The sequence below is a fragment of the Chroicocephalus ridibundus genome, chromosome Z (assembly GCF_963924245.1).
Source record: "Chroicocephalus ridibundus chromosome Z, bChrRid1.1, whole genome shotgun sequence".
In the NCBI taxonomy this organism is placed as follows: domain Eukaryota; kingdom Metazoa; phylum Chordata; class Aves; order Charadriiformes; family Laridae; genus Chroicocephalus; species Chroicocephalus ridibundus.
Window position 1 is genome coordinate 24,365,120 of NC_086316.1, and position 17,347 is coordinate 24,382,466.

Here is a 17,347-nt window from a genome sequence, read left to right on the forward strand (position 1 = left end):
ATGACACTGACCACATCTCACAATAACATTATCTTTTATTCGAGATCTTATTTTACATATCCCCATAAGATATAAAACCTTCCAAGAGAAAATATCAAAAACCTTCAGTTGAAATCAGTTTGTTTCAGACAATATGAGCAAGTCAACCAAAGACATTTAAGATAAAGAAATGTAAAAAAAATTCAGTACAGGTACAACTCTGGTATGAAAAGTAATTACGAGGTTTTAAACCATTTATTACATAGCATTGTCTTTAAAACCATATTGTAAGGTAAGGATGCTTGGTTCTCTTAACCAGTAGTTATAAACCCAGCAGCTATAAAAATAGAAAAAAAAGAAAATAATATGATTAAATTAGCTGGCTAATGCACAAAAAGCCCAAGAACTTAAATGAAATATCCAATGTAAAGAAAATACGGCGTAAGAATTCATTAAGAGTTGTCAGGAAAAAACAAAACAAAACAACAACCAAGCCCATCGACAGCCACATTCTGAACCAATTAAAGTAAAATTTATTATCAGACTTTGACTGGGGCCTACAGGAAGGATGGGGAGGGACTCTTTATCAGGAAGTGTAATGATAGGACACAGGGTAACGGTTTCAAGCTGAAAGAGGGGAGATTTAGATTGGATATTAGGAAGAAAGTCTTTACTGTGAGGGTGGTGAGGCACTGGAACAGGTTGCCCAGGGAAGCTGTGGATGCCCCATCCCTGGAAGTGTTCAAGGCCAGGCTGGATGGGGCTTTGAGCAGCCTGGTCTAGTGGGAGGTGTCCCTGCCCAGGGCAGGGGGTTGGAACTAGATGGTCTTTAAGGTCCCTTCCAACCCAAACCATTCTATGATTCTGTGACTGGAGTTTTGACTTAGTCATGGATTTCAGGAAAGGATCAGAAATTGAAGGCTGTTCTGTTGTTCACAAAAAAAATGCAAAATAAAGGAACAACGATTAAATCTGCTGGTTAAGGAAGATTCAGGCATCATGATTGTACAACTGATGATAAAAGAAATGATCGAATGTTATATGAAACATCTTTTGGAAGTAATTCCAACAGGCAAAATACTTCAAAACTTTATTGCATCAAAATTTTCTTTCTTCTGCCTAACAAAACTGAAATAGTATTTTGAAAGCTCTCTTGCAAAGAACACATAAAAGTCTCTGAAGCATTTTAATTTTGAAGATGCAACAAAATAGATGTTATGAGAAAATTCTGCTGGCAGGTCTACCAAGCTTTAAGTTCCAACAAAAAATAGGATTTTCAAATACTACAGCTAAGAAAAGTTACAGTACATGTTTATTGCATGAAAACATCCATTTATTGGATCCATCTGATTCTTCCATTTGTGGTTAGTGGTTCTTATATTCTTGATATAACTTGCACCAGATCCTACTAAGTATTCCATTAATTACAAAACACACAGTAGCTTGAATTAATTAGGGAAATCTACACAATCTCAACAGAGATCCAACCTGTGACAATGCATGAAATCAAAGTTTCACATTCATTTTCTTTTAAGATAGCCTGTAGCTACATGATATAATTTGATACACTGTGGACCAACAATGATGAAATTAAATACAGTAGGCAATATCAGAGTTAGAAAATAGCATATCTTTTTAACAGTTATGATGACTTTTCATGCATTAGTATTAAAGATAAGCAATGATGTATGGAAAAGTAAAGCATAAGCAAGGGATAGAAGAAAGAGTTATGAAGATAAATGAAGACTAGGAAATGGGATCACACTCAGGTGCCTGTTTATATATATAAACTGTAAACAGCAGCTCTACTTAGGGAAATACTTTTCACACTTGAACAACTTCAGCACTAAATATGGATTGCTTGATATGTGAAAACAAAGCAAAAAGTAAAGATTCCATTTTTCAGTAACGTGAGCACTGGCAATGTAAGTGAGGTTGCAAGTTTGAAAAATGTCATTTAAAATATAGGCACATGATTTTGAATTAACAGGTCACCACAATCTGTGACATGCAAGCACATATTTTGATGGGTTTGCAAACTATGTCTTGCTTACTATCAACTCTGCATCAAGTTGCAATTTCCTTGAAAGCAGCTGAATTTAGATTTTACAGTAATTCTTTTTTTTGTCTGTCTCATGTTATGACATCATTTTAATACATTCAAATAGTCAAAATGTTCAGAATAAGATAGCACAAACTTGGTGCAGGAGGACATAGATCAGAGTGTGGCCAGCATTGTCAAATAGGAGATACACAGCTTAATTATTATATAAACTAACTTTCCCCCAAAAACATTAACATAGACACCAAAATTGTAACAAGACGTATCAAAAAATAAGGCACATTTATCTTGATATGATAATCTTGAAATAGAAAACTCATTTCAGAGAACATCGGTATCTAAATGAGTTTTATAAAAAATCTTGTATTCATGATAATTATGGACATTTCTCATCATACATGATAATGGAATAATTGCACATATCCCAGTGTGTCAAGTAACAAAATGGGAGTTTTATTAAACATTTCCATTGCAAAATTATTTTGTAGGTTCATGTTTTCCTATTTACATAACTCAGGTGAAGGATAGAAGTATTAAAATCTACCATCACTTATCACAAGTACTGCAGGCTTTTATTTTACCACAATTAATAATCCCCTTTATGTTGAATAAATTGAAATTAATTGTGGAATAAATTGAGATTATTGTCATTTATATAAATGATTGTAAATATTTGGACATTAGCTACTACACAAGAACATTTTATTTCATTTAATTTCCAAGCTGCATCAGGACTTTCTACACTGAATTATTTGTACATAAATTCATCAAGGATCAGCAAAGAAGGCTGTTTAAAATCCAATCCCCTCTTTATGAAAATTAAAACACCAGAAAACATCATTAGTTAGCATTTAACCTGAGATATAATCTGTTGAGAGGTTAACATCCTTAGAAATTTCTTCACTTGTTGCATTAACTTATACTGATGTTGCTATTTTATGAAAACAAAACAAAATAAAAACCCCCAAACAAAAAAGTTGCTTGCAACATGGCTTTTCACTGTGTTGGTCAAAAAAATTATAGAATGCATGTTTTTGTCACAGTATCCAGAAGCTGGAATAATAATAATGTGCTTCTTATTGCACGTAAAACTTAGAGGAGATATATTTGCAGATTCCTGTTCTCTATCTGAGTAGTAAAGCCAGATTTCATCTTAGCCGAATCCGGAACGTATTTATCTCCATAGAATTCATATTTATTTCACTTATATTTCCGGCATCCGGAGGTGAATGCATCAAAGATAAAGATGTGGGTGTAAGACTTTCCACTCTGAATTTGTTAAAGAGTTTATGCACCTTTATCTGAAAAAAAAAAATAAAAAAAATAGAAAATATGGCATATATCTTAAAATTGACTTTAATCTAATCTCTAACAATGATTCAAATGATACATCTCCTTATGGGTATTACCACAGCAATTCTTACACCAAACATTATGAATATTTTTAAGTACCATCTCTCAAATGCTATACACTATATCTTTTTAATCAGCGTTCCCTTGCCACGTTTCAAAGCAGGTAAGTTAAAATGACACATTAAAAAACTCATCAGAAATATTTGGATTAAAACTCTTCTTGTTTCTAAACAAAACAGCACTTACTCTTCTGTTTAAAGAAAATCTCAATCAGATTTCAAAATTTGATTACAAAATTGCTACAGATTCATAACCATCCAGTCCATCTGTAACCCTCAGAACAACATTGTATAATTCATACTTCATAATTTTACATATCACATCAATTCTCTAGCAATTGCAAAACACTCAGGTATTTGCAATGGCGTAGGCCATGCATGTGAACATGGGTAGACAAAGGACATGCTATAATAATCAACAGTTTTCAAAGTAACAGACACATAACTTGTGGATATGTTAATAATATTCAAAAGATACACTTCATAATATGTAATATGACTCTTTTTACTTAGTAAAGTCCTAAAACACTATCAAAAAAATATTTGAGAAATACCAATCTGTGTTATACGAAAACATTTACAGGAAGATGATGAGATTAAAACTGACCTAGAAGTTTACTAGTTGATGCTTACATGCCATTCCCCCACACCAGCAGATCCATATATTTATCAAATGGAAAGCAGTTTTCAAGATAAACTTAACTATTACCCTGAAAGTATAACTCCTGAGAAATAAGTACCTAGACTTTTCCTATAATTTAACTTAAAAGATCAGTGTTTCTGCAATACTTGTAAGGTAAGCTACCCATAAAATTTCAGTATACCTTTCCCTGAGTAGTGGAACAGAGCAGACCCATGTCTCTGTTTGAAAATCTGCAGTCAAATCCCTTTCTGTGAAGAATCAGAGCAGCTTCATCAGACGGCTCAATATCTACCTACAAATAAACAAAATAAAAAATTACTCAGAAAGTAGCAGAGCTGGAAAGACATTTTAGGACCTCATAAAATTATCACTACCTTACAGCGATAGAGCCACTTATGCCTTAAATAATTAATGTTCAGCCTAGATTGAACAGTCATGTTTCTTTTAATGTTTGTAAGACTAAACATTGAAAGAGCTAAACAGCAAAGAGAGTTTAGATATACAAAGTACCACAGAATATGAAGGTAAGTTGTTAAGCAAAGAGTTCGAAGCTCAATAGATGCACATGTACAGACTCAGAATTCAAGTGTATAGTAGTATTAATTGGCTTCCCAGAAAAATGACATGGCAAAACTAAAAACTGACTAGAAATCACAAGCTAATTACAATATCCGGTTTTTAACAGTCATCATGACTATATTCCATCAAGCTTTCATTTTGCAAACCAGATCTCTAAAATCTGACTCAGATTAAGGTGTACATGACATACAGTGCTCTTGAGCCTCAACAGGCATCAAAGAGCAATCCACAATTTCAACTTCCTAGTTTGGACCAAATCACTAACATCACTTAGGACGAATGGTCACAAGGATAGCATATAAAGACCTCAAATCAGAATATTGTTTTGATATGTACTTCATAAAACAAAATAACCTAGAACTGGCTGGGAAACTTCAATTTACACAAAAACTTCATTATTTTTTTTTCTTTTACACTAAAATGTAGACAACCACTCTTGTTCAGCAAGAGTAACAGAAAAGAAATTCTTCACATTACAGATGGATGTGCATGCAAGCTATCTTCATGTCACAAGACTGGCACATGACAAGATGTCCTTTGTGCTGCAAGATGGCTGCTGTATCGCTACACTCACCTTAGTAATTTATTTTCCATGATGCATTCCTTTATTTATTTTTTTTTTTGTTGTTGACATTGTTTTACATTCTTCAGCTCTTCATCTTATTGCATATATAATAAGGGTATAAAAAAAGATGGCTCTATCCACAACCATGACAGGTCTTCAGGCTATTTTTCTCTAATTTATGTCTGGTTTACTTGTTTTTGTACTGGTGCTTTTTCCCAAAAGTCTCTGCCATGAGTTAGGTTCATTTCTGGTACTTCAGTAAGTATCTATTGCCTTGGAGAAACCTACGCCAACAAGCATTAGGCACTTTGTGATGCTTTAGCTCTTGAAGGTGTAACAAACAAGAGAGGTCTTAATCTAAAACACTTCAGTTCATAACCAATCTTCTAATAAAGGAGGTCTTCGAACAGCTTGAATCAGCTTCTTTGAAACCCAGCACAACACAGCTTCATGGGAGTACAAATTCATAGTACTAAGTAGTCATTCAGATAATAAAAAATGGTAAACTGATAAACTTAATGTTAGTGTTTTCTAAATATTTAAGTATTTAAAATAGCAAAAAATTATTTGCTATTTTCATATTGATAGCAATATTGATATTGCTAATATCAACAGTATTCGGAATTGAAATGAGATACTTTTCAGTAAAACATTGCCTGGTAAAAACTCTGCATAGTTTACAAATCATGAATAAATCTCAGTATGAGAAGATTTTAATGAACAACAATAGCTTATAACCACGTAAAATCATATTTTTAATTAATGAATGATGTCTATAGTCAGCACAATGAAACTAGTTTGCAGCACTTAATATCACTGATGGTTGAAAGAGTTCTTATCCTATTTATTGGAACAGTAGTACCACCTTCTACATTAAGTAAGGTAATAATGACGCTGTGACAAAATTATTTTCTGTCTCCAACTATGAAATACCTGACTTGGTTTTCACTGTCACTGATGTGACAAAGTTGCACTTGAAAGTAGACATTTTTATGTACACAAAATAATGCTGTCTGCCTAAACATCAGAATACTGAAATTTTAAAATTCATACTGCAAAAGCCTCACTTCCTATGGAGGAAACTGGTATTAAAAATGACAAGCCAATAATGGATATCAAAATTTTCTCTATTAAAGTGGAATTATCTTGTAGTAATCTGCATAACAAATGCATTTCTGCATTTCAAATGATGGCATGAATATTTCACCTCTTAAGTTTTTAAAATTAAATATTATCTTAATTCTTAATTAAGATTCAAAAGATTTAAAACAGAAAGATAATAAACAATTAATGACACCTTCAGGAAAAGAGTTTTGGTGAGTATAAATATCTATGATACAGCAGTCAACCTTTTAGAATTCCCAGGACTTTATCATGCTCACAGCATTCATATGTAATAAATTAAGCTGTTCTAACCTATTATCAAAGCAGGTGTAAGACTGAGTAAGTTACCACAGCCTCTGCATCTACTTTAACTTACCTCTTGTATCCTTTCTAGGTGAATTAGATTAAGTGTATGCAAGCCTCAGGAAATGTCTGAGCAAGGATGAACCTAATTTACATCAAATACACCTTCTAAACATGATCATGCTAACTGCATGAAAACCTGTAACAAATTCTCAATTTTCAACGAACAACACCACTTTTAATTGCAGAACTTTACAGCATTGTTATATGACAAATACTGTACTATCAAATCTCTGCCTGCCTCTCTTGGAAGAGCTGCCAAAGCTTGATTTGATTTTGATCTCTGAGAAATAAAATGTGGTTCTCACATCAAGATGTCTAGATGGAAAAAAAAAGAAAAAATTCTCATAAGCAGCACTCCAGGGCAGTGCTGCTAAAATTTTGATGAGAAAGAAAGAAACGTTTAAACACTTTTTTTATCTGATTACTGTAAGCTAACAGGCATGCATTTAAAAGTTCAAGGAACATGACAAAACTATGTATTTATATTTAGTATAAAGGGACAAAAATGTACTTTGTTTTTAAATCTTGAGGGCCAGTCTATTTACAGTAGGTAAAATCATGTCAAACAACCTAAAAACCGGAGCTTTATTAAAAATTCATAACAAAAATTTCATATTCCTGAGGCATTGGAATCTTCCATGACAAGATCACTTATCTTACAACAATAGCAGTATTATTCCCACTAAGAGGAGCAGAGTTTAAAGGGAAACCAAGAATCCCCTTAAGTTTTTTCTCATTTATGCTTTAATGCACTTGCTTGCATTTGATTTCTACCTTAAATCTTAAAAATATTTTAATTTGGTATCCTTTTATGTGGAATTGTAATGATATGATTTCTTGAAAACCAACTTCAACGGCTAAAGCAATGGAGAAGTAGCCCACATTTCTGGAAAAAATGGCACTGTATCAATTAGCCAGAATTATGACACTTGTCATTCAAATTCTTGGAAGACAGAAAGGAAGCAGAAGGTGAGAAAAGATAAAAAGAGGCCACTTTGGTATGCAAGAAATTATTTGCAAGGCATAGCACCATTTCTGCTGTGGGGAAGAACTGTTCTGTACCTATAACGATAGTGCTCCTACCCTATGACTACTGATAACTTTCACTTTGAAGTGCACAGAGTAATGCTGCAAGCTCAAGAGCTGTCAAACAAGTAATCATTGAAATATACAGTTGTGGACAGGGAAGAGATCATAGCCTCAAACAATCTTATACCAATTGGGATAGTGGGGTCAGTATAGCCCAGATAAAATCGCAGAATTCACCTGTGAATAGTAACATTGAACTCAAAAAACGCAGACACAGAGCCAGCCTTCCATTTCACAGGTTTCACACCCACATGATACAAACAAGGGGAGGAAGTTTAGTTCTGGAAAAGGGAGAGGGGGCACGTTCATGAAGGTCTGCCCTGAACTTGACATGCTGAAGCAAACAGGTGCTGCTGAGCTGGCTGAGGTAAATGAAAAGAGTTTACAGTGAAGTGTGGAATGTGAACTTCGCATAAACATTTAATTCATTACAAAGCTTCCTCCTAACTCTTCAAAGGCATAAGACCTGCAGAATCAAGAGTTATTCCACTTTGAAATTTAAAATAATAAATGGTCACAGCTGAAGGAGCGTACATGAGACTGAACTACTAACAGAGGAAGTGTGAGAAACTAAACTAATTCTTTAAGTTTTGAAATAAGGATTAAGACAAAAATGAAGAACTACAGTAAAACAGCAGCTAATGGCAAGTTTTTTAGATATTCTGAAGATAATCTGGGGCTATTAGAGATGAGCAGTTCTACCTCAGCCACCACAGAGACTCTATGGGAAGAGGGACAACTGTAGTTTCTAAGTATCTAAGCATGGTAGAATTAGAAAGGGATTTCACCTATGGTAACAGCACTGGTGAGTGATACTGCAATACAGCATAAAGTTAATATACTCACATTTTAAAAGGTGTTGAAAAACTGAAAAGAATTTATACAAGAGCTGGCAGAAGAAGGATGTCTAAACAGTCCTACTTCTACAGTTTATCAAACAGAAAACAGAAATATGGTTGTTAACAATTGTGTAAGTTCCTTTGCAAGGAAAAAAAATATTGAGTAGAAAACAGGTTTTTTGTTTGGTTATTTTTTTTTTGGTAAACCTACCAGAGAACAGTTTCACAGGAACCAAGGATTGTAAGCTGATATAAGAATAATTAAAATAGGTCTTGTATTTAAGCTTAACGATATTTTAACAATTTATTCCTACAGATGTTAAGATGTGGTAAATTTTCTTTAAGCCTTCCAAATGGAATCAGATGGGTTTAAAACTATATGCTTTAATAAAAACACAAATTATTGTACCCAGAACAAAGTCCAATTACCTTAATTTCAATTCCTCTTTATAGAGGAGAGGCCAAGGTATATGAGCCCTTCCGCTCTTAAATTTTGGGAATGCATTGAAATGTGCCTCCTCCAGACAGAGAATAATACACTATGCATTTTATTATGTTGTGAAAAAACAAGTCCTGTATTTCATGTTACTCAGACACAAGTCTCTAGTTCTTGCAGAATTAACCAAAACTAGTCATCACAGAGCAGTTTATCAAATCATACAAAAAAACTCCCACAAATTACTTTCCTAGAATGAAGCATTTGATTAGATTATATTACTAAGCTATATCATATGTTTACTTATAAGAATAGTGGTTTGAGCTTACCTTTGATTGGATTGTCCTCAGATTGACTATATGCATGTCACAAGGCATAGATGACACGAGTGGAGAAAAAGTATTTAGCATCTCTGGGACACCTGAATCTGCATATGTTGTCATTGGAATTACAGGATGATTTAAGAAAGAAGAAGTCATATGGCTAAGAAGTGAGGGAAAACTGACTGATGCCTTCTCTTCATTCTGCAAAATACAAGAGAAAATATTTGTAAAATCAAGTTAATATACCATCACGTTTAAATTTTGAAACCCATTTACTTTATACATGACTCCATTAATTTAATACAAAATTTTAGTTTATAGACTGTCCCTTTAATTGGTTTTGGAAATTTCTAATCATCCGCTAATTCTCTTCTAGTACTAGGTATACTTCCTGTTTTTACAAATCATTAGTACATCTTTCAAGAAGATCATTAGATGACACTTCATTTTACAGTATTAGCCCTTGATGTGTAAACAATGTGGTTTAGAGAACGAAACTAGCTACTACTTTAGCAAGTTACTCCTATCTATTCAGAATCTACCTGAATACTGACAGCCAGCTAGTCTTTTGGAGGCTTCCTTTTCTGCATAAATTTCTGTCCTGTATTTCTTATCTACTTTCTTCAGATTCATCTAACTTTTATCCTACATCCCTCTTTCGTCTCAAATCCAACTTCTTAAAACTTTTTGCTGGAAGAAATTGCAAGTAGCATCTTTGTCTTAGCCTGTAATGTAAAAGATTTCATGTCCTGCCAGCAGGAACTGAAGAGGCTCTCTCCCAAGATTTTACAAGTTCTGTACTTTCCCAAGTTTTGTATTTGCAGTGCTTTTACATGACTGCAGAAGCTGTGTTACAAACACAAGACGACCCAGTCCTATGTATTCACAACAGCTAGTTAAAACTCCATAGAAGCCAGAAAAGAAAACAAAGGAAGTTCAAAAACGCGATTTCTGTTTTAGTATGTCAGTGAAATTAAGGTAGAAATGGGTGAAAACTTATTTTGCTCTTATTTTAACTTGCATACTTAATCAGATAAATCCCTGCTTGTTTATAGTTAAATAGGTGACTTTTAGTGAAAACTTCGCAGAAAGTTTATTGGAAACATAGTATCTTAAGCATTGATATCTTAAATTTGCATTTTACGACAGGCTGAAAATATGAAACAAAAAAAATAAATGGAAGACACTTAAAGCAAAAGGGAGGATTATTTATCAACTTAAAATGGACAACCATAACAGTAATTCCTGTTTTAGGGTGCATATGCATGTATGTATATTTATTCATACCTCTGCAGAAACATTTAATACATCTGATAGTGTAGCAATTGAAAATATGCCAGAACTGGATTGATGCAAAATGATAATTTCTGTTTTATTCTTGGTGCTTTTCTTAGTAATGACTAACACCGTTTGCCTGTTTGGTAGCCACTAAGCATTAAGGCTAGTATTATAACACCCAAAATTGCTTTCCAAAAATGGTAATAGTTGATAGTTATAGAGGATTGCTTCTGCATGCACTTCACTAAATTTACTTACATTGAATTCTATCTGCCACTTTACTGCATGCTAAATCACCGAGTCCTCCAACTGCCCAGTTAGCCTTGATTTTTTTTTTTTTTGTACTACCTTGAATAGTTCAGCATCCGTGGAAAATTTGTTTGTCATGATTTTATTCTTTTCCAATGAAAGTATGAGCAAGCTTACTCTAAGTACAGCAAAAGCTAAAAGTCTTCCGTTCAAGTGACTGCATGCATGCCCCACCCACATGGAAAATGCGCATATACATGTTCTTTCAAAGAATTCACTGTTTCACACCAAAAGGAACACCGTTTACTCTGTTGCCTTAGATGTGGTAAAGTCAGTCAAAACATGTTCTTGTCAGTTTTCATATTATTATTCTATCATTTTTTCTCTATAAAGTAAGTTGATTGCTTGCATCTGAGAACTTTAAAAAGGATCTCCTAGAATATCTTACAAATTACTCATGAATCAGTCAAATAATTTATTTATACTATTATATTTAAAACAAAAGATTTATCAAAAGCCCTGCAACTGGTTCCTAGTTCTAGGCATGTAACCTGAGAATGAGCAGAAGATAAAACTACTGTCCAGCTACAACAGATAACTGAGATCAGTTTTTCACACACCCTTTTAAACTCAAAACATTTGAGATCAGTGATTTTGCCTAAGTGGGATTCACAGTCCATCATTTCCTCCCCTACTTTCAACCATTGCCTAATATACACTACAAACATGTTGAAGCAAGAAGTGCACACCCCATATCCAACACAGTTCTCCTCAACTCCATTTTTCTAAAATTTAAGAGACTCCAAGGAATTGCAAAGACGAAGAAGGGTGAGCCTTCACAGAAACAACTGGGGTTTTGTTTTTTTAAATAAAATGTTTTATCTACTTGCAAATTCTCACTGTAAGACATCCCAAATACTTACTTGGAGAAGGGCCACAGTTTGTTATGAGAAGAGAGACTGAAAAACCATTCTACTACGTGCAACTTTACACCTGGAAATACAGTGCTTGCTGTAAACAAACAAAACTCATTTAGATGTACTCAAAACTTCCTTTAAAAGCTTTTAAGCTTTAAAAACTTCCTTTCTGTTCCTCAGAAAATGCCACCAAGGTCATCTGAGATGAAGAGACATGAGATCTTTATGAAAGCTTCTGTTCCATGTACAGAAGAATACCACGTACATAAACACAAGCATGATACCATGGGTCAAAACCTTGCCCGAATCCCAGAAATCAGAACTACAGGAAAAGATGGGAAGCAAGTTTGTATATTGGCGAACATGACTGTAAAAAATCCCCCATGGCAAAAATATCGGGCAAATCCTCAGCTTTGTCTAGGAAAAGATAGCACAGAGCAGGTCAATCTTCTAGGACCGAATCCTTCAAAGCCTTCTATAAGGCTAACAGAAGTAATGTGAACAAAAAAAAAAAAGCTGTTTTTAACATAAAGATGCAGTAACATATATTGCAGATGAGAAATCAGGAGAGATGGAAGGAAAGACACTGGAAACTTTGAAGAAGAATGTGGGTGGGAGAGTATCATCTACTATTTTATGGGCAATGGGACAAAATTCTCAGATAACCTGTAGCAGAACCATAAAGAGTGGGTCCTCAATTCCTTGATTCTGGAAATAACCGAGGACTACAGAGAAACACAGTCTTGAAGGTCTCTGGCAAATGCTAGAACCAGAGCTGATTCACCTTGACTCATTTTTCTCCTGCTGTGTTTACATGTTTTATCATGGGCACAAGCATTCTATTTAAGCATTATGCACTTTGAAACTTTGAAAAGCTGCACTAAAACTTAAGTGGAGATTTTATCTTGAATCTTGTATTCCCACAGTTCAAACAACAGTCAGTTATGCTACCACAGAAGACCCAGAAGGGATATTTCAAATCCCACTCCCCGCAAGGTACACCACAGTCACAAAAGGACTGGAGTACGTCTTTGCCCTCTCAACCTAGTGATCCAAAATTTCAACAGGACTCTGAGGAAAGAGAAAGATGGGAAGGTTTTGCACGTACAGACAACACATTTGGAAGAATAGTTACTCTATATGCACATTCATTATATGGGCAGCTTTCAGCAGTACCCTGCTAATGGTAAGTCAGAAGACATAGTCCCACAATCTCCATCTAACTAAAGTACTACTCTCTCAAAAGTGGCATTATTTCCTCAACTTCAATAACAGTGTTTAGCACTCAAAAGTGTGAATGGAGCTCCACTGGCAGCCTTACAAACATTACGTACTGGCAAGATTGTGACAAATGCCACTGATATAGCTGAGTGCTGGCTTTATGAGCTCTAATCAAAGCAAATACTGCCTTTTTACCTACCTTACAGTGCATTCATATACAGTTATCCAATTGGAAACTGTGTTGAAACACAACCCCTTGAATGACTGTGCAATAGATGTAAATGAAGGATCTTTCCTTGTCATCAAAAGTAAGGTGAATAATTATAAATTTTTAGTTTTGAGGAAAAACAAACAAACTAACCACACTCCAGTATAACCTTAGGTTACAACTTGCAACAAGTTCTGAGAATGGCCTCATCTATATAAAGTGCCCATATAACAGAAATGAGCTATTTTATCAATAAATGGAGGATGGAACAGATTAAGAAAAGACTCAAAGGGTTTGCTGTAAGAGTTTAAATTGAGGAACTGAGGTCCTTAATTAGAGGGGAAAAACACTAATTAGACTCTTCAGGAATCATTTAGTAATTGAATGGAAGAAAGAAATGGAAAATACTGTAGACAAGAAAGTAAAGCTGAAGCAGTTGATAATTAGAATTCAATTGAGCTAACAGAGAAACAATTAACTTTTCAACACAGACAAGTAGTCTTAAATTTCCCATACAAAAGTAAGGAAAGGAAACTGAGGCAAAGAGAATATCAAATCACAAATCTTGACTATTTACTCCTCCTCTAAACTGTTCTCTGCTATGAACAACCCTGGTCAGGAAAGAAATTTAATTATAAACCGAAAACCCACCAGCATCCAAACTATCTGATCAAACATGCTGAAATGTGGATGCTGAATTTGGATGCCAGTGCATTCAAATAAAATCTGGGAACAGATAGAATTCTGGTCCTGCTAAATCAAGGGATGCAGATCAAAATAGTCTGATATCAAACAATCTGGACTATTCCTGCAAGGAAAAATTCTCTCACTCTCTCTCATGTTGTGTGAGGAAACAATTTTTACCAACTTTCCCTGTTACCAGTTCAGAAAACCAACTGGCAGCACTCTTCAAAGACTGGTAAATCTAATCTGTGCAGTAAAATGACTCTTCAGAACATCCCTAGGCCCAAGACAGAGGGAGACAATACTATTAAATCTCTCTCAATCATAATCTAGCAACTGACAGCAACCGCAATGGTCCGCTGAAGAATCTAAAGCTTTCCAAAGACAAACATGGAAAGAAAAATTTGTTTCTTTCTGCATGATCCAAAGATTCACAATCCATCTGCATGTTTGATGAGATGCCGGAAGTGGTTGTGTAATACTGTGCTAGCCTGCTTATAGGTGAGAAACAAAATGGCAGACAACATCACTGACTATGTGAATATGCAGTTTTACAACACATAACAAAAATAAGTTACAGGTAAGGACAGAAGCCTTAGCTTTAAAATTACATATATTCTTCCCCAAATGCAAATATCTTGAATCCTTAACTATTTAGAGTGCTCCCCGCTTGAGGTGTCTGTAAACCAAAAGAGAGTGAGAAAATCGCACAATATTCTTGCATGCACATTGCCCTAAAGCTTCCAACTTGAAAGAGAAATTCAGATTTTATTTGGGACTGACACTAGTCAAGTTAATGAAATTGACATCAAGCTGTTAATGGTTTCAACTTAGTTGCAGGTTTTACACACGAGATTGCCTGGCTGTTCCCTCACTAAATGAAAATCAGATGCACGTGCTTTAAATTCACCCAAAGTTGCACACTGTAATACAAAAAGAATAATTGAAGTCTGACAAGTTGCGAAAGTCCTCCAGATATGGATAAATCATTCCCTTTCTTCTGAGGTCAATGTCTGGAGCTAGATTTTTGTGTGTCTGTAAAAACTCCCAGTGCTTTTGAGAAAGAAAGAAGGAAGATACATAACAGGGCTTAAACCCGTAATGCAACAAATGGCGATTAGTCTGATGAAAACTGGGTTAATTCTTCTGAGGTGAGTAATTCCTTTTCAGTGTCCAACAGTACAATGTGATGTAACCAAGTGTCAAAGGAAACACTGACCATCACTTCAAGCAGCCTTCAAACTGCCTAGTGGTTGCAGAGGTAATTTTGTATGGAAATCAGATAAGGTGATAGGAAGACCACCTTTTCTGGCAACGGGATTCAGAACACCCAAGACCTCAAAGCTGTACAAGAACAATCTTCAGGTACGATGAATCAGACTTTTAGGAAGGCCTGGATAAATTGCAACCAGAAATAACAGCCACAAATGTGAGTACTGAACAGGCAGTTACCCCGGAATCTTACAAAGACTATAAACAAGAATACCAGGTGCCAGATTATTTTCTGCTATACTACAGCATCAATCTTCCCTGAAATCCTGGGGGACAAAGATACTGAAAAATATAAGGATGAGATCAGCCTGAATTGTTCATATACACATTTTCGTCAACATTGAAATATTCATCAGTTACGTTACAGTTTTGCACATCAAAGTGTAAATTCTTTTGGCAACATGTTTCAAGTCCTTTATTGAAAACCATGACCTGGAATGCTTAGGGTTTTTTGATAGCTATTGAAGTGACCAGCAAAGGGGGACTCAACTGAGCAGACAAAAACTGATATTACCTCTTTACCTCAGGGAATGGAAAAATTTCTATCAGTTCACTTGGAGACTATTACACTGGAAATGAATTTCTGCCACACTAGGTGAAAGGGGTCCCTGGAGGCTGATTATAGAAGTAATGAAAATTCTGAGTCACTGTAAAATGTCCACGAGCCTGTGAGTTGGTTCAGAGTGACTCTAAAATCACCACAGAACTTCTGTACTGCCTGTGGATTCTTAGCTGGCACTAAGACTTCAGGTGAGGAAACCTGGGACAGCTACAGGTAACCAAATCCAGGGAAATTTGGACCCACAGGAGGAGTTCCTCACAGGCTGCTAGAGCCAAATTTGATGGTCTCTAAGACCAGGGGACTCCACTCTTCCCAGGTCAAGAGATGGGAGCCTGCTATACTTCTGCTCCTCCAAGACCAGGCTGGAGAAAGTCAGAGCATATATTTCCAGTAGGCATGCACACACACATGGGCAGCCATACAAGCGAGCAGAGAGCAGCACTTTTACCAGCACCCACATAAACACAAAGCACTTAGGTAACACGAGCAGAAAATCCAAACCTGACTGTGCTCTCCAGATGATCAGGTCTGAAGTTCACTAGTCAAAGACCCTGACCTTCATGATTCACAAGTACACTCAACAACCACTGATCCCTCAAAAATCAGCGTGGACCTCAAGTCTGTCTGATATCCAGGCCTGGACTCACCAGCTCAGACTTCACATCCTTACAGGTGCTGGACCCCAACCTGTCAGCTTGAAGTTTTCTAGCTGTTTACATGCACTCACAGAAAATATAGGTCTTGCGAGCAACTAGCAGCCAGTTGCACTGGTCCCTCAGTCCCATGGTGTCTCTCTCCAATAACTAACACACAGACCTCTTATTCTACTTGCTTCCTAATTCTTACCTGAAGCTGGCTAATAGCTCACACAAATTCAGAGAAGATTGTGCACTTGCTCAGAAACAAGATTTAATACGAACACAGGGTAGGCTGTGGTGATCAAGCACTGACCTATTTATGCCTCTTTTACCCCTATTTTTCCCACTTGTTCCTCCTCAGTCCTTTTCTTTCCCCTCCTGCGGCACTTACACTGAACATCCCATAACAAGCCTCTAATTTTTTTATTTTTTTTTAAAAGTACAAAATTCACTCCTCCTCCAAATCCTGTAAATCTTGGACTCCTTTAGGCAATAATCCCCTTAGTCGGCATAAAGTGATTTCTGCTGAGTTGTCCTGCTAGGTTTCACAACAGGAACAATCTTAACTTCTCCCTATCATGGCCTCAGGCACAGCCAGTTCAGTGCGCTCCACTCCTCGCTGGTTAGGTTCCTTCACTTTCTCCACCTATCACTGTTCTTTTGATGACTGTCAGGTCCTTGCGTTTAATTTAGTTAGTCTTTAATCAGATGCCATAATACCAATCATGTTCTATAAACAGATCATTTGGAGAACAGCTGCTCACTGGTCTACAGAAGAGTGCAGACAGCAAAGAAAGTAACTAGTCACTGTGACCATAAGCACACCACCGTAATTGCTGAGGTTGACAAATATGTAGCCATCAGTATAGTAGGATGAAAAGGACCACAAAAGCAGACCAACAACACAAAACACTTTTCTCA

The 17,347-nt window shown here is 35.7% G+C and overlaps 1 protein-coding gene across 1 annotated transcript in view; it reads right to left on the reverse strand.

Moving 5' to 3' along the window:
• Positions 1-17: 17 nt before the first annotated feature.
• MAN2A1 (mannosidase alpha class 2A member 1) overlaps positions 18-17,347 on the reverse strand; it is a 117,001-nt gene continuing 99,671 nt past the window's right edge. Inside the window, exons 20-22 of the mRNA XM_063320103.1 lie at positions 9,404-9,598; positions 4,278-4,388; positions 18-3,342 (exon numbers count right to left, since the gene is read on the reverse strand). Of these exons, the coding sequence (XP_063176173.1) occupies positions 3,190-3,342; positions 4,278-4,388; positions 9,404-9,598 (459 nt within the window). The 3' untranslated portion in view covers positions 18-3,189. The remainder of the gene's footprint in view (positions 3,343-4,277; positions 4,389-9,403; positions 9,599-17,347) is intronic.